This window comes from Trichosurus vulpecula, chromosome 4, assembly GCF_011100635.1.
Source record: "Trichosurus vulpecula isolate mTriVul1 chromosome 4, mTriVul1.pri, whole genome shotgun sequence".
Taxonomy (NCBI): domain Eukaryota; kingdom Metazoa; phylum Chordata; class Mammalia; order Diprotodontia; family Phalangeridae; genus Trichosurus; species Trichosurus vulpecula.
The window spans coordinates 224,280,327-224,298,730 of record NC_050576.1 but is presented as its reverse complement, the minus strand read 5'-3'; the positions used below and the strand labels follow the sequence as shown (position 1 = coordinate 224,298,730).

The 18,404-nt window shown below is 40.9% G+C and overlaps 1 protein-coding gene across 2 annotated transcripts in view; it reads left to right on the top strand.

Annotated features, from left to right (window-relative positions):
* GAS7 (growth arrest specific 7) overlaps nucleotides 1-18,404 on the top strand; it is a 298,468-nt gene that overhangs the window by 109,363 nt on the left and 170,701 nt on the right. Inside the window, exon 1 of one of the 2 annotated variants that reach the window (XM_036754901.1) lies at nucleotides 5,637-5,763. The exons of the other annotated variant lie outside the window; for it this stretch is intronic. Coding sequence (XP_036610796.1) covers nucleotides 5,740-5,763 — 24 coding nt within the window. The 5' untranslated portion in view covers nucleotides 5,637-5,739. Of the gene's footprint in view, nucleotides 1-5,636; nucleotides 5,764-18,404 lie in introns of those variants that run through there. 2 annotated transcript variants of the gene reach the window in all.

The window sequence follows — 18,404 nt, the reverse complement described above, 5'->3', positions numbered from 1 at the left end:
ACATCATGTGTATGGGGCAGCAAGTTATACTATTTGACTGCAATTTAAAATACACAGAGGGACATTTCCCACCATCTGCTCCCTGGTGGATTTCTCAAGAACCTCTCCATCCTTTCAAGCCTGGAATTCACCCCTCCTCAGAACCTCTGAGCCTCTGAGGCCCCTCTCTCTGATTAAAGGATGTAGGGTTCCTCCCAGAAGCTCCTTTAAGAAGGCGCTTCAGGCCAACTATCTCTTCATTTTCCATCTGGCTGGATCCTTCTAGACTTCTCCATCACGTCTCTCAGTGGGGGACATCTGTCCCCTTTCAGCTCTCTTGTGTGTGTTATCTTCTCCCATTAGACTGTAAGCTCCTTTAGGGCAAGCACTCTCTCTCTTTTTTTTTTTTTTTTTTTTGGAAAATCAGTGTTTAGCATAATGCCTGGCACTTAAGAAATATTTATTAACATGAAATAAGGCTGGCTGTGAGGGCTGTCTGTAAGGTTTTGAATTATGAAATTTAACAGGCATAAACAGAAAGCACTCGTCAGGTTCAGAAAGTCAATACACAAGTATAGGATGGGAGAAATGTACCTGGGCAGAAGTTCACATGAAAAAGGCCTGACTAATTAAATCATTGACTACATCAAGAATCATAGCGTCCTACAGGAAATAATTGTTCTTCACTTTGCCCCCCGTGGATCACATGTAAAATGTTATTGTGTTTAAATTTGGGTGTTTTATTTGAGGAAAGATATAAGCTACAAGGAATGATGAATGAAGTTTGGTTAAAGTGACTGAGGATAATTGAGCTGGAAAAGAGAAGGCAGGGGGAGGGCAGAAATAGCTGTATTCCAGTATTTGCAGAGTTGTCACACTGAAGAGGGATATAGTCTTGTTCTGTTTAGCTCAGAGGGATGGACTAGGAATAATGGATAGAAGTTTCAAAGAAGCAAATTTAGCCTTGATATAGGGAAGACCTTCCTACCAGTTAGATTTCTTTTTTTTTTTTGGAGTGGGGAAGGCAGGGCAATTGGGGTTCAGTGACTTGCCCAAGGTCACACACCTACCAAGTGTGCCAAGTGTCTGAGGCTGGATTTGAATTCAGGTCCTCCTGACTCCAGTTAGATTTCTAAAAGGAATGGACTGCCTTTAAAGGTAGTAGGATCTTTTTCACTAGAGGTCTTGAGGCAAAGTCTGGATGATTATTTGCATTTGCATTCTTGTTCTTGGGGTTGGTCTGGTGAATTCCCATTCAACCATGAGATCAAGTGATTTTCATTAAGAGTAATTAGTGGAAGTTACAGAGAAGCATTTAGGCTTGAGGAGTGTGCAGGGGAATTGGGGAAAAGAGAGGGATGTTAGAAGAGGGAGTGAATGAGACAGCTTAAGTTGGATTCCTGACATTACCACTTGCTGATTGTATAACTTTGTTGTTTTGTGCTGGGTTTTGTTAAAGTGCAAAAAAGTACTTGGAGGCCAAGTGTTCTAATAACCAGTTACTTTACTGTGATGCAAAATTGTTTGCTTGTTTTTATTAGCAGTGTAAGGATACTGATGAGCACAGCTTCTGTGGTCACCCTGCTAAGATGTTTAGTGATCTTCCAGATGAAAGTAGCAGAGAGGATTTGTCAGGTCTGAGAAGCCCAGAAGTAGCTAAAATGTCTCTATCCCAGGTCATTTACCTGGGGCTAGTTTCTTAATAGTTCAAACTACTGTAGAGGACAGTGTGTGTGTGTGTGTGTGTTGTGTGTTGTGTGTGTGTGTATCCAGTTATTCCACTACACTTGGTCAAGGGTCTGCTTCCTCATCTGTGAACTGGGGCAGTTAGACTAGATTGTCTCCAAGGTCTTTTCCAGCTTTAAATCTACGATATTATAACTGTATGTGTAAAAGTTATATATGAGAAAGACAGATCAGTATAATCAGCCATAATAACATCAACCCTTTCCATTTTATATAAGCTGAGAGTGGATGTGATTTCCATATGTTAGCACTTATAAATGTTTGTTGAATTGACTTAAAATTGAATTCACCCAAGGTAAAAACAGGTAGAAAGTAGCAAGACTAAGATTTGAACCCAGGTCTCCAGACTCCAAGCCCAATATGATGAGCACCAGTAGCTCTCCAAGTCAACAAATATTTATTAGGCACCTACTATGTGCCAGACACTGTGCTGAGTGCTATGGATATAGAGAACAGCAAAATACAAAAACTGTCCATCCCTCCAAAAGAGTTCAAGGTATCTATGGTACATTCACTTTGAGATGACCAATAGGCAGTTGGAGGTCAGGAGAGAGCTAAGGGTTGGATAAGTAGATCTGAGAGATGATAGATAAGCTGTGAGAAATGATAAGATCAGCATGTGAAATAAATAGTATAGAGGGAGGACAAAAAGAACCCAGGAGGGGATGAGCACATGCACAGTTAGTGGGCATTTTCTGGATGAAGAACCAGCAAAGGGGACTGAGGAGTGAGACAGATAGGAAGAAAGCCAGGATATAGTGTAATGAAAACCTACAGAGAAAAGAGTGTCAAGGAGAAAAGAGTGATCAGTGTCAAAGGCTGCAGAGAGATCAAGATAGACGAGGACCGAGAAAAGCCTAATAGATTTGACAATTAAGAAATCATTGGTAAGTTTGGAGAGAGCAGTTTCAGGTGAATGATGAGGTCAGAAGCCAGATTGTAGAGAATTAAGTGAGTAAGAGGAAAGGAAGTGGAGCCATTGATTGTAGATGGCTTTCTCAAGAAGTTTAACCACAAAAGAGAGGTGAGATATGAAATGATAGTCTCTGATGACACCTGGTAATCATTCTATTGCTATAAACTATTGTCTCCTCCCTGCTCTATGATTATTTTCTTTGGAAGCATACCACCACTCAGATGAAAATATTCTCTCCAGGATTACCATCAGTCTCCTAATTACTAAATTCAAAGGCCTTTTCTCAATCCTTATTTTTATTTGGATACTGAGATTTTAAAACCCTGATGCTCTTGACTTCTGTGAAGCCGTTTTCTCCTATGCTTTGCTGGACCGTCATCCAGCTCTCTTCTATTACATATCAGTGTCCTCCTGGGCCCCCTCCTCTTCTCTGTTTCCCTTGGTGATCTCTCACTTCCCATGGTTCAATGATCATCTCTTTGCAGATGACTTCCAGACCTATGTACCTATTTAAATCTCTAGCTCAAATCTTTCTCCTAAGTTCCAAATACAGTATCATCAACTTCCTTAGTCATCTCTATCTGAATTTCCTATATAAATTGCAATCTAAAATGGCCAAAGGAAAATTAATTATTTAAACCTTCCCCCAAATATACCTCTCCTTCATCTTCTCTATCTCTGTTGAAGGTGTGACTATTTTCCTAACTACTCAGGTTCATGACCTTATTTAGAACTATAAAGTTAGAGAGCTATGAGCTGGAAGGTCCAACCTTAAAGGTTATAGTCCAAACCCTTAATTTTACTGATAAGTAAACTAAATTCCAGAGAGGTTAAATTACTTGCCAGTGATTACACAGCTAATTAATGTCTCTGGCAGGATTTGAGCACAGTTCTTGACTCCAAGTCCAGTATTCAATCCAGTTTCACTCACTTGTTTTCAAGATTCATCCTTGACTCTTCCTTTTCTCACCCCCTACTCCATATCCCATCACCCATCACATTTTGTTGAAGCTATATCTATAACATCTCTCATATTCACACCCCCTCAATCCACTCATATGGCCATCACTCTTGTTCAGATCCTTATCATCTAAAGTACTGCATTAGCATCCTAATTCATTTCTCCAGGCTCAAATCTCTCTTTTATAGAACTGCCAGAATTATTTTCCTAAAGCAGAAGCATTTATATTCTCCTGCTCTCTAATTTTCAGCTCCTCTCTATTGCCTCTAGCATAAAATACAAATTATTCAACCTATAATTTAAGCAGACTCCAATTTAATTTTCTAGATTTATTTCATATTGCTTCCTTTCCCATTCACACAATCTATATTACGGTCAAAGGTCCTTTATGGCTGTCCCCCAAACTCAGAATTCTCTCTCTTGTCTCCATTCATTTCTGAATACATCTCTTTCCCCTTGTAACAACAGTGTTACTTGCAGCTACTGTGGAAGTGTAAATCCAATAACACCAGCACACAGGAAGGCTGCTAGCACAGGTTCTTTGATCTGCTTTTCTAAGGAAAGCAACTTTAAGGGGTTTACAATCTTACTTTAAACATACATATATCATTCACTTAGTGCAGGGGAAAAAATCAGCACCCTGAACTTTAGAGAAAACACAAACAGAAATTATATAAACAGAGCAAATAACACAAATCAGCAGACAGGGCTTCTAACTGTCCATCCATAGCAATACATACATAGTTACCAGAGAGAGAAGCACCAACATCTGGGTTCTCAAAGCTGGGGAGCTCCTTAACGGCTACCCAGAGTCTCGTCTGACCAGATCACACAAATACTTCCAATGAGTGAGCCACAAAACAAAATGCTAACCTCAGAGAGTGTGTGTGTGTGTGTGTGTGTGTGTGTGTGTGTGTGTGTGTGTAATATATATGTATATGTATACTTCTTCTGGGTCAGAGGGTATCGCAACCATGTGACTCAAATTCATATAACTTAGGCTTTCTCATGACTTAAGCAGGTCATCAAAGGCTCTTGATTCAAGCAAAGGCAAGGCTCAATCAAAGACACTTGATTGCCTTAGTGCTGAGAAACAGGAACCCTCAAAAAAAACCCAGCAAAAAGTCCCACTTTGCTTGCCATTACACCCCTTTCCATCTTTTATCTCAAAAAAAATGAATAAGAAAGGCAGGGGTGGGTGGGGAATGCAGTTCAGTAAGATGAACTGAGTCATCAGCTAAATCTAACATTATATTCAATGTTCCTTATTCTGCAGAGAAGGGAAAGAGGTTCCAACCTTGGTCATTATGATTATTTATAGCCACTATGTATATTTTTTGCTTTGCATCAGTTTCATTTGTCTTTCCATGCTTCTCTGAGTTTTTCATATTCACCATTTCTTATGGCACAATAATACTTATGGCACATTCACACAGGTTGTTCCCCATGCCTAGACATCAATTTTTTTTTCACCTTTGTCTCTTATAATCCTTCACTTCCTTTAGGGCTCAACTTGGGTACCATTTTCCACCCCTTCCCCACTCTACCTCCAGTTATTGTATTTAGTTATCTGTCTGAATTTCATCTTCCAGTAGAATATAGGTTCCTTGAAAGCAAGGACTTTGATTTTTTTTTTCCTTTTGTATCCTCAGTCCCTAACACAGTACTATATTTATAATAAATGCTTGTTCAACGCTGACCGTATCTAAGGAAAAAAAATCTTGTCTTTTTTTCCTACATGAAGAAAAAGCCTAGCCTTTGGGTGAGAAGGGGCTTCAGCACTGCAATGGGGAAGTTTAGGCTTTCTGGGGGCAGCAGTGAATGAAACTAAAACAAAGAAGCTGAGCAAGACAAAGGTCCACTCAGGGACAACAGCACCTACTCCATATGGGCAGTGGGCTCAGCTGTGTTGGAAAGAGTTGGAAATGCTTTCCTCTTTGTGGAATACTTCTCTGTTTCATTTTGAATATCATTTGTTTGGTTGCCATAGCAACACCAAGTCTCTATTTTAATGCTAACCTGCGTGGCTGCAACTTTCTATATATAAATGCTGCTTTGCACAGTGAATTAGCTGTGCTGCCTGAAGAAACAAGTGTATGTGAAAACTGGAGGAAAATGGCCAGTATGTCAGCTTTCAATGACAAGGGACCGTGGGGTTGAGGTGAGTCACAACGTGCCTGGACCATCGCTGGGGTGGTTCATCTTGAGTTCAGGCAATAGTCCTCAGCCAGGGTATTTGAGACAGGTTGTCTTTCTGCTTCTTGCTAGTTGTTTTTGTCCTTGGATGTGCTACCTTCCTTTTTAAGGGAGCTGTTAGTGTAGATGCCTGATAAGCTTATTTTTCTATTCTTTCCATACAATTCACTAACCCCCTCTACACACACACACACACACACACACACACACACACACACACACGTTTCCTGAAGGCCTAAGTCTCTCTTCTGGCTAATAGTTTACCTGTTGTTGCTCCTCTTGGACTTTGATCTCGAAAGAAGAGCAGGGAGGTTTTTTTGCCTTTCTTTGTAGCCTCAGTTTAGCATACTGCCTGTCACAAAGTAAGCAGTTAATAAATGCTTGTTGATTGGATTTGTTTAGGAGCAGAGGGGAGAAGGGATCATATTGAAGTCCTGAATTAGGAATAAGGAGAAGTATCTGAGCACTTAGTGTATTAATTGGAAAGTCGGTTTTGTTGGGTTGCCTTTTTGTTGCCTGTCAGCAGAGCCCTAACTAGGAGAGGGTGACTGAGGCTTTGTCACAAGGGCTCTGAAATGTAAGAGGTATACTTCCCTTCCTCATGATTCATGGTTCTAGCCTATTGAATTGTCATGGTGCCCTGAAACTCCAGGGTCTAGGCAGGTAGAGGTACTGGCAGGGCTCTTAACCTAGAGTCTACGAACTTATCTTTAAAAAAATAGTTTCATCGTTGTATTTTAATAAAATTGGTTTTTTTTGTAGTCCTATGCACTTTATTTTATGCATTTAAAAACATTATTCTGAGAAAGAGACTTATAGGCTTTACCATTTCACAACTTAACCGATACTGTCTTACTAAAGCTCTGAGCTGGAGTTGAGAGGAATGACCAGCACTCTCACTGACTCCATCTTCACCTCTCTCAGTTAGGGAGCCTGGAGATCACCAGTTGTGCCATGGAGGAAATTTGCCAGACTTTCCAGGGGTCCAGCCATCCTTTCCCAGCATAGTTTCATCGAACCAGGGAGCATTGTTTGAGACATTTTTACATAATGGTTGCATTGAATATGAAGGCCATGGAACCCTGAATGAGATGGGATCTCAGGGCCCTAGATAACCTCCATACTTCCTGGCTTCCACTTCCATAGCTGCTTTACTGCTTTCTGCATGGGTTGTTGAACTTGCCTGGGCGCCAGAATCCTGAGTTAGAGCTCTGCCAGGGAGTGTTTGTTGCCTTTGACTTGACTCTGCCTGCACTCGATGTTGAGTCTTCACTTTCCCCTGGCCTGTTAATTGCTTTTTTTCTTTCTCTCATGCTTCTTTTGACTGCAGAGGTATCAGGAAGACAGAAAGAAGTCTCTTTAAGGTGTAAGGCAGGGTTCTGCAGAATGGCATCACATGGGTGTGTACATTTCCATGATGAAGACTGAGCTATGTGTCCACGTGTACCCATCTCTTTGTTGTGTATGTGTGGGTGGGTGGAACTGGGGAGGGGGTGCAGATTGTGACATGAATGGCAATAAAGAGCACTATAAAAGGTTCTCTTCTGGCATTCTGGAAATCAGTTTATGCTAAAATTTAGGGTCTCCTCCTGCAACATTCTCTATTCAGCAGATAATGATAATGGATTGCATTTATCACTGTATAACTATATTTAGAATTTTTAGTCACAGTGCACTTGTTTGAAAGCAGATGAAGGAGACGCTCTGCAGGAGATTATAGGATGATTGATCGGGAGCCCCAAGGAACCTTAGAGGCCATCTGATGCAATCCCTCTCACTTTACAAATAATGAAATTGAGGCTTGGCTTTCCAAGAAATGCCTTGCCCATGGCTACATAGGTAGCAATTGGCAGAGCTAGGATTTGAACACAGATCTTCTGTAATATTGATTTGTAGTGGTTATTCTCTCCATCTTGCATATAAGGAAACTGAGGTTCAGAGAGGGAAGTCAAGAGACTTACCCATAGACACACAGAGCTGGGATTCAAATTGTTCTTCTGATTTCCACATCCACTGCTCTTTTCCTTTCTCCGTGGTTCCTGCAAATGCTTGTTGTACACCTACCCCATGTACAATATGTATATATATATATATATATATATATATATATATATATATATTTTGGAGGGGGGAAGGCAGGGCAACTGGGGTTAAGTGATTTGCCCAAGGTCCTGCAGCTAGTCTGTCAAGTGTCCAAGTGTCAAGAATCCAGATTTGAACTCAGGTCCTCCTGACTCCAGGGCTGGTGCTCTACTCACTGCGGCACCTCGCTGCCCCAGTGCTATATATTCTAAGGCATTTCTTCTGGGTCCCTATTTCAAAGGAAACCTGAAATTTTCTCCAAAATATTTCTGCCCTTGTAAGGGCAATCCTACTGGAATTACAAATTCTCCCAGTAATAGGACAGGTAGGCTCAGTTAGAGACTCAAGCAAACAATATTACATACAGCTCTGAACAAGGCTGAGGCTCCCAAGATTTCTAAGCCAGCAGGCAGATCTCATCTGATGGACCTGCACTCTTTAGTTATTGTTGTCAAGTCATTTTTCAGGCTTAATCTGGCCTGTTGTTTAGTCTATTAATTGGGTCTGAATCTTTATGACCCCATTTGGGGTTTTCTTGGCAGAGATACTGGAGTAGTTTGTCATTTCCTTCTCTGCCTCATTTACAGATGAGGAAACTGAGGCAAACAAGGTTAAGAGACTTGCCCAGGGTCACGGAGTTAGTATCTGATGCTGGACTTTAACTCAAGTCCTCTTGACTCCAGGCCGTCCTGGCACTCTATTTGCTGCACCACTGACAAAAGAATTTTACATGTAGTCTGAACTGACTGGTCTCTAACCTGTGGGGGCTGGAGCCACACAAAGTAGGCTAGAGGCAAGTGAGTCAAAAGTCAAAGAGCAGTTTAATTTCAGAGTGACAAAATTGCTTGTAAGTGGAAGTCTACCTTCCCAAGAAAGAGGGCTTGGATCCTGTGGGGACAGTCTCCAAGTTATTAGAATCATTGTGCCCTGTGATTGTCTTAAGTCTTAAAGGTCATGGAGCCTTGTGATCATTCAGCAGGGTACGGAACCAGAGTTAGTGTTGTGAGAACAGGACTGTAACACCTGGTTCGGTTCACTTAGCAGTTATAAGCATAGGGGTTGTTCAGAGTGTTAGGAGATGTGATTTGATTATGTTCTGCTGCATTATGTCAGCTGTAGTTCCAGTTCTCAGGTCAGGATCCCCTGGGAAACGGAAATCCTAAGTCTCAATCCTGGGGTTTTACTGTGGCTGAGATCGCCCAGAGGGTGAGTGCAAAAGATCGTTGTTATGCCAAGCTCAGGGCACAGCCTGCTTGCTAGGCCTTAGTGCTGGAAAATAGGATTTCTCCCCAATATTTTGACACCACCTAGCTGTCCATTCCAGGGGTTACAGCGATTCATAAAACACTGGCCCTTTGCTCTTAAAGAGACAAGACTAGAGTAGATTAGATTATTGTACATGAAAAGATAGCTGCCAATGCAAGACAATACATAAGTGCTGAAACACTTGGACAGTCTTCTTAAGTTATTTGGGGTTTTTAAGAGGGAGAGATCATTTTGAGCTTTGGTTAGGAAAGACTTTATGAGGAGATGGAATGTGAAATGGACTTAAAAGGCTGTAATATGTAAATAGGTGAAAGAGGAAGTCATTCAAGGTGAGGGAAATTTGTATGAAGTCAGGGAGGTATCTGTTGAAAACTCTAGAGTGGATGAAATCTCTTGGGAGAAAATGCAGAGAGAAGAATAAAGTACTGAGGGTTAAACCTTGAGTCACGCACACATTTAAGGTAGGATGGCTAGGTGGTCCAGTGGATAGATACAGTGCCAGGTCTCAAGTCGGGAAGATATTAGTTCAAATAGAGCCTCAGGTACTTTACTAGCTATATGACCCTGAACAAGTCTCTAACCTTGTTTGCCTCAGTTCTTCATCTGTAAAATAAGCCTGGAGAAGGAAATGGCAAACCACTCTAGTATCTTTGCTAAGAAAACACCACATGGGGTCATGAAGAATCAGACATGACCGAAAATGACTAAACGGCAAATATAGAACAGAAAATAAAACTAGCCATTAAAGGAATCATTGGTGAGATCAGAGGACAAAGGTTAGAGAGATATCTAAGAAGCCAAGAAAGAAAAATTTCAAGAAAAGGAATGGTGGGCCGCTGCATTTGATTCATCATTGCATCAGTAGCTGTTGTTTGCTAATGAGCAATAATTATAGCCAATCCCTTGATGATAAGTTTCTGACCTTTTAAAATTTGGGACAGGTGTAGAAAGGAATAATTCACTGGACAGAGAGTTAGATTAAGTGACTCCCAAGGATGCTTAACTCTGAATTCTGTGATTCTATCAGGCTAGAACGATAGATCCCCACTTTAATAGCAGTCTTGCCATCAGTGCTGGTCTCCTCTCTGCTGAGCAATGGAAAGAGTACTGGAATTGGAGTCAGGAGATTTGGGATTTGGTGCCGGTGCTGCCACTGTTATACTGTGTGATCTTGGGCAAGTCATTTCTACTCTTTGTGCCTCAGTTTCTTCAACTCTGAAATGAAAGGGCTGTACAAGATGGGCACTGTGGTCACTTCCAACTCTAGGTTTCTATTATTTTACCTTCTTGAACCTGTTTGTGAGGGGTAATGATACCTGGGCCAATTGGGATCATAAAGATCAAGGCCAGCAATCAATACAAAAACAGGCAAGGGTCTAGGCAGGGAGAGGTATGGTGGGATTATTATGTGACAATGCCTTTATGGCAGAGGCGTTTAACCTGGGATCCATGAACTTGTTTTTTAAAAATAGTTTGAAAGTCATATTTAAATAAAATTGGTTTTCTCATAAATCTTATGTATTTCATTTCATTCATTAAAAATTTTCTGAAGAGGCTTTATCAGATTGCCAAAGTAGTCCATTATACAAAGAAAGCTAAAAACTCTTGCTCTGTTGCATCTACTTTCCTGTGGCCCAAATTGAGGAGAAGACTTCCCTGTTGTATACTTTGAAAATTTTTTGATGGGAAAATGATGGTGTATTGGGTCACAGAGGAGTCCAGATCTCATGTAAACACCACAGTGGGGCTTACAAATCACCAGTCTAAAAAGAAATAAGAATCACCTACAGACTTTTCCACCTGGGCCAGGTAGCCACAGAATCCTGCAGAAACCCTGAGATGAGGAAGCCAATGTATGTGGAAAGTAGAGTGTGGCACAGCCCCAGAAGGGTAGTGTTGGGGAGGACCTCAGGCAGGTCCTAAAGAAGGAAGAGTTCCTAGAACACTAAGATGGAGTCTCCAGGCAGAGTTTAAGACTGGAGCAGCCCCACAGTCCCTTGAAGGAAGGGGGGACCTGGTCTTGGGCTCTATACTCAGGACCAGGAGGGTCCTGCCCTTGCCATTTAGTTGTGAAGTTTTATCCAAGCACAGGCCCGAACTCCTCTATAACTTATAGACCTATAGATGAGCAAACCAAAGAAAACTGAATACCTTGAGGAAAGACCTTGGTTTGAGAGATGCTGAAGGATAAACCCTAAAGATAAACCCTAATAAACAATACCAGAGTAGATCCTGACCCCAACACTAATGGGGAAAGGACTCCAGGTGAAGACTATAGTAAGGAGAGGACCAGAAGTCCTTTGACAAGAGGGAGCCCATAGCAGAGCCCCAAAGTCCTTGAAGGATGAACGAAGACTAGTCAGCTATATTTAGGACTGGGTGGGCCCTGCCCTAAACACAACCCCTACTTTCCAACTATGAACAAACCAAGAAAAATTACCACCACAAGGAAATTCCAAGGTTTGAGGGACACCCAGGAGATGTCTCAACCCCAAAGAGGCTAGAAATCCGCAAATTTTCAGACAGAAAGCCCAGATTCACACCTCCCCCTCACCAGACTTTGTGCTAGAGAACCACACCCAGCCAAGCCTTTTGAATAGAGCCATTTCCTCTGTTTGAGCATGGTACTTCATGGCCTATCTTTAGGAGACATGGTCAAACTCACTGAGAAGCTGAAAATAAATAATAAAATTATGTATATTATTATTCACACACACATATGTATGTATGTAAGGTTTGCTACTTATTACCAATGTAGCCTTCATGCTCCTCTGTCCTGATGCATAAAAAGAGGAGACTTTACTAGGTGGTTGCTAATGGCCCTGTTGAACTCTGAATTCTGTGATGTGATATGAATCTGATACTGTTCCTCCCTGTCAATTCTACCTTTGTAACATCTTAATATACTCTTCTTTCCTGTGACACCATCACTCCCCTCCCCGCCCAGCTGCTGAAGGTCCTTATCACCTCACACATGGACTATTAGCCTTTTGATTGGTCTCCCTGCCTTGTCTCTGCCTATTTCAGTCCATCTTCCATTCAGTCATCAAATTAATCTTCTTAAAGTGCACATATGGCCAGGTCACCCCTTAGTCAGTGAACTCCAGTTGTTCCCTATAACCACCACACCATAAGTGTTCAATCCTCTGTTTACTGTTCAAAGCCTCCTTTTACCTTTCCCATTTTCTTACACTTTCCTCACGCCCACAGACATCCAGTGACACTGACCTCCTCAGACAACATACTAGATCTCCCTACTTCGGGCATTTTATCAGCTGTGCCTTGGATTTTTTGTTTCTCTCCCCTTTCCATCTGTACTTCCTTCCTGGATTCCCTGGATTCCTTTACATCCCTGCTTAAAATCCCACCTTCTGTAAGAAGCCTTCCGCTTCCCCCTTAATGCTGCAACTTTCCCTCATTTGATTATCTATAATTTAGCCATCTCTGATATGTGTGTGTGTATTTTATCTTGTTCATGTATATTTTTTTACATGCTGTCTTGCTCATTAAACTGTACTCTCGGAGGTCAGGGACTGGGTTTTGTTTGTTGTCTTACTGTATATCCCTGGCACTTGAGTTCTTATTGATTGACTCCCACCCCACTTCTCTTTTTAATTAACATTTGGGTTCTTAACACGGAGTACATGGATAGATTTTAAGGAGTCTGTTAAAAGTGAAAAATTACATTTTTATTTTCCCTAGACTCTCACTCAAATTAAGCATTTCCTTCAATTAATTAAAAATATTATACTGAGACTTCCAAAGAGGTCCTTGACACACAAAAAAAGTTAAACACCCCTATTTTAGATGATTTCACCTCACTGTGAATATTGGATCAAAATCCCTTTTAACCTTTCTTTAGACACATACTTTATTAGTTAACTGCTCTTTTTCTTCCTGATAGACAGATTTCTTGCTTTACCAATCCTTTTTTCTGCCCAATTATCCTTTTGCCTCTGGGCCTGTACTATATTACCTTCCCTTCTTTCTAGGAATGGCTTTCCTTTCCCAGCTTCCTTCCTTAATCTATTTTAAAAGACCTCCCCAAATGCCACCTTCCCCTCTCCAAGTCTTAACAATTTACTGCAATGTAGCTCTTCTCCCAGTAGAGTAGCATAATTTGGATGGGGTAAATATGGGCAAATGCTCTTAGCCCACCTTGGCACACAAGGGGATGTGGAAAGGGACAGTTGAGCATCTGTCTGTCATTCCTAATTCCAGTGTGAAGAATTTGACTTGTGGCTGATGCAGGTCTGTCATTCTCAGTTTCAGGTAGTCTTCTTGCTGTTATTTTATGGCTGTTAATTAATTGTTGAACTTAAACTCCTTGAGGGAAAAATCCAAATCCTCTCACCCTCTGAAGTTCATAAGATCTTTAGAGCTGAAGAGCTCTCCTCTCCTCCAATGATTCCTTCTCAGGGGACTTGCTGGAAAGTCCTCAACTAAACTAGTAGATGCTCGAATTTGCTATTCCAATTAAATTTACTGATTTTATATAAGCTCCACAGGGCATGACCAAGTCCCTCAGCCAATCTGAACGACTGCCTTCTGTGGTGCCATTCATCAAATGACTTTCAAAGACAAAATAATTGATGGACACGTCTGTACTTTGGGTGATTGATTGAATTTAATTTAGTGTCTAAGGCTTGCTCCCAATCAAGATGTTCTCACTTGGTTAAGATATCAAAGTACAGCATCTTATCACTTACTTTGGGAGGGTGTATGGTAATTCTCTAGCAAGTACATACTCCCCCCACTATAAAAATATGTACATAAACAGTGGTGTAAAGCTCAAATAAGATAATATATGCAAAGCACTTTGCAAACCTTAAAGGCTATTTTTATTATATTTATTGTGATTGTTAGCCTTCAGTCATGAGGCCTCCAATCTGGTGATAACTTCATATCCTAAACTCTCTACTGCACTCCTGCCGAACTCAAGCAGTGTTTATAGAGCAACACAAGAATGGGATGGTAAATGTTTAACTATGGGCTCTCTGGAAAAAGAATTGTATGCACCGAACTTTTAAGTAACTTTTAAGTTTAAGCTGCACTATTAACACTTTCTTCAGTCTAGGACAATCAACAAAACAATAAATCAAGCCCTGAATTATAGCACTTGCTGATTTCTGAGGATTAAATGCCCACACTGGAAAATTGAACAATGATTTTCGATAAAGTTAGCAATTAGTAGCATCAAGAAAGTCATCATATAGAAGGAAACATTCAAGCTGAGATTTGAAGAAAACTAGATTCTCAGATGTAGAGATGAAGAGAAAAGCACATTTCAAGCACTGAGGACAGGCTATATAAAAGCATGGAGACTGGAGATGGACTGTCACAGCAAGAAGGCTAGTTTGGACCATAGAATGCAAGATGAGAAGTAATAGTAAGAAGATTGGTTGGAGCCATTCCTGAAAGATTTTAAATACCAAGCAGAAGCGTTGATATTTGAAGCTTGAGGTAACAAGGAGCTCTCGAGTTTATGGGTGGGTGGAGGTAGGGTCATTTCTGTGCTTTACAAAAATCACTCTGAGAGTTTTGTAAAGGAAGAAATGTTTATTAATTTATTTCTGCCATCTCTTCAATCTATATGGAAGAACATGTAGAATATTTTGGGGGTGTTTAGCACAGAGCCCGTAATACCAAACTAGAGAAGGGGTACTATGGAATGTTGACAACAGGATAATTGGTCCAGGGTCTAGAGTTAGAGAAGAGATCTTATAGAGGTGTAAAGAAGATGTCATTTCACAGATATGAAAAGTGAGGCCCCTCTTGATACCCCTCTTGATCCAAACACATGCCTGCTTTCTTGCTAAATTTTGGGAAATAGTAAAATCAGGCAGGCTAAGAGAGTTGAAAAGAGACCCAAATAGGGACGGAGCCAAGATGGCTGCTGGAAAGCAGGGACGTGCCTAAAGCTCTCTCCCAAGACCCTCCAAACACCTATAAAAATGGCTCTGAACAAATTCTAGAACGGCAGACCCCACGAAATAGCAGAGGGAAGTAGGGCTCCAGCCCAGAACAGCCTGGATGGTCACTTGGTAAAGTCTATCAAGCATGGAGCTGGGAGTGGCATGGAGCAGAGCCCAGCGTGGGCTGAACCCTGACCAACCAGACTGGGAGCCAGGTAGAACAGGCCCTAGCACCCTGAATCAGTGAGCTGTGGCAGTTACCAGACTTCTCAACCCACAAACACCAAAGACAACAGAGAAGGTTAGTGGGGAAAATCTGCTGGGACAGAGTAAAAGGAGTTCATGGTCGGCCACCACCCCAGGGGCAGCAGAGGTGGTGCAGCTACAGAACTACAGCTGCAGTTGCTTCTGGCCCCAGTCCCACCTGGTGGGAGGAATTAAGTGGCAGATCAGAGCTGGAGTGCAGAGCCTGCTCAGATCTGAGTTGTGGCCCGGGCTGGCGGTTTTTGGGGGAGGAAGAGTGGTGTGGCAGAGCTTGCTGTGTAGAAAAAGCTCTGAAAACAACAGTGCATCCCGTCAAGCTTGGAATAAAGTTCTCTCTACTCTAAAAGCAGTCATACCCCTACAAAAAACTCAAGGGTCAAGTAGTTGGCTGGGAACATGGCCAATAAAGCCAATGAGGAGAAGAATGCCTTGAAAGGCAGAATTACCCAAATGGAAAAGGAGGTCCAAAAGACCACTGAAGAAAATACTACCTTAAAAATTAGATTGGAGCAAGTGGAAGCTAGTGACTTTATGAGAAATCAAGATATTATAAAACAGAACCAAAGGGATGAAAAAATGGAAGACAATGTGAAATATCTCATTGGAAAAACCGCTGACCTGGAAAATAGATCCAGGAGAGATAATTTAAAAATTATTGGACTACCTGAAAGCCATAATCAAAAAAAGAGCCTAGATAGCATCTTATAAGAAATTACCAAGAAAACTGCCCTGATATGCTAGAACCAGAGGGTAAAATAGAAATTCAAAGAATCCACTGATCGCCTCCTCAAAAAGATCCCAAAAAGAAACTCCTAGGAACATTGTTGCCAAATTCCAGATCTCCCAGATGAAGGAGAAAATACTGCAAGCAGCCAGAATGAAACAATTTGAGTATTGTGGAAACAGAATCAGGATAACACAAGATCTAGCAGCTTCTACATTAAGGGATTGGAATACGATATTCCGGAGGTCAATGGATCTAGGATTAAAACCAAGAATCTCCTACCCAGCAAAACCAGGTATCATGCTCCAAGGCAAAATATGGATTTTCAATAAAATAGAGGACTTTCAAGCTTTCTCAGTGAAAAGACCAGAGCTGAATAGAAAATTTGACTTTCAAACACAAGAATCAAGAGAAGCATGAATAAGTAAACAAGAAAGAGAAATCATAAAGGACTTACTAAAGTTGAACTGTTTTGTTTACATTCCTGCATGGAAAGATGATGTATTTGATTTGTGAGACCTCCATATTAGGGTAGCTGAAGAGAATATGTATATATATATATATATATATATATATATATATAGATATATATATATAGATATATAGATATATATATATATAGATATATAGATATATAGATATATAGATATATATAGATATATATATGTATATACACACACACACACACACATATAGACAGAGGGAACAGGGTGAGCTGAATATGAAGGAATAATATCTAAAAAAATAAAATCAAATTAAGGGATGAGAGAGGAATATATTGAGAGAGGGAGAAAGGGAGAGATAGAATGGGGTAAATTATCTCACATAAAAGTGGCAAGAATTCAAACTCTTGTGAAAATCAATGCTGAAAACTAAATATATTAAATTTAAAAAAAAATTTAAAAATTAAAAAAAAAATAGACCCAAAGAGCTATATGATCACAGGATTTCAAATCTCCTTATTTAAAGACAAAGCAAAGTGTGGCCCAGATAGTAAAGTGATTTGCCCAAGGTCACATAGATAGTGAACAGCAGAGCAGGAATTTTAATTCAGTTCCTCTGACTGCAAATTAAGTGCCTATTTTACATTGAACATAGCCAGGTGATCAGTTAATACATTTGAAAGATACATAGTTGAGTGCAGTTGAGGTAGCACATTGCAAAACCTGTGTGACTAGTATAGGTGGGGAAGATGGGATGGATTGAAAGGTCCGGGGGGAAACGCAGACAGGAAGGAGTCAGCAGGTAACATATATCCAAGTTAGGAGGACAGATTCAAGGGTGTGGCAGCTGAGTTCACACAGGAAGGATGGGAGAGTCAAAGAGAATTAAATAAGCAAGAATCCAAGAGGTGTCAGGGACCCAGATTGGGATCAGGGACTCTCACACTTGGGCAGATGAGATAGGAGTCCTGGGCTGCAGCAACCAAGACTAACCCCTAGAAGGACCAGGCAGTAAGGACATTCAGGCAACAGCAAGTGAATTGGTGACCTTGATCCTGCTCTCTGTCCTTACTTTATGATCTCCACTGAGTTTTAGTAGACAAGGCCAGAGAAGGCAGAGTTTTACAGGTTCCTTTTAATGGCAGTATAGAGGGCTAGACTTCTTAGGGAGTTCAAATAGTTCAATTGACCCACTAGCTCAGACCTGTGTATATAATTCATAAAGTGATAGATCATTAGAAATGGAAGGAACCATGGAGGGCCTCTGTTCCAACTTGCCCATCATAAACATACAAAAATGGAGGCCTGGAGAGATGAATGTCGGTTATTTGGATGGGGCCGTAGTTGTATATTTTAAAAACTGTGGCCCAGATGGATGCCTATCTGCTGTTTGGATAAACCAGAGTTGTATATTTTAGGTCAGGAATCATTAACTATTACCAAAGGTGACCTGAAACATGGTTTTGCAGGATGTGTGAAAGCAGAGGTTTATAATTTTGCCCTCCTGCTTTTCTTTTCTTCCCCTGCTCCTGCTATGTCCTTACCTACGGTTGCCTATTGTGTCTTTTTCTTATTCCAATCTGTCACCTAATTTCCAATAAAGTGTTAAAGTAGGAATTGAATTTTCAAAGTGAAACCCTTTGAAGACCTACAGTTACAATGGTGGGATGATAGGAATGGGATTCAGAATCTAGGTTGGAATCTGTGCTCTTCAGCTAAAATGGCATAATGGGTAGAGTGTTGGGCCTGGAATCAGGAAGACCTGAGTTCAGATCTAGCCTCAGACACTTACTGTGACCCTGAACCTGTGCAAGTCACTTAACCTCTGTCTGTCTTGGTTTCCTAATCTATACAATAAGAATAGTAGCATTGTTAAGATCAAATGCGATAATATTTGTAAAGCACTTTGCAA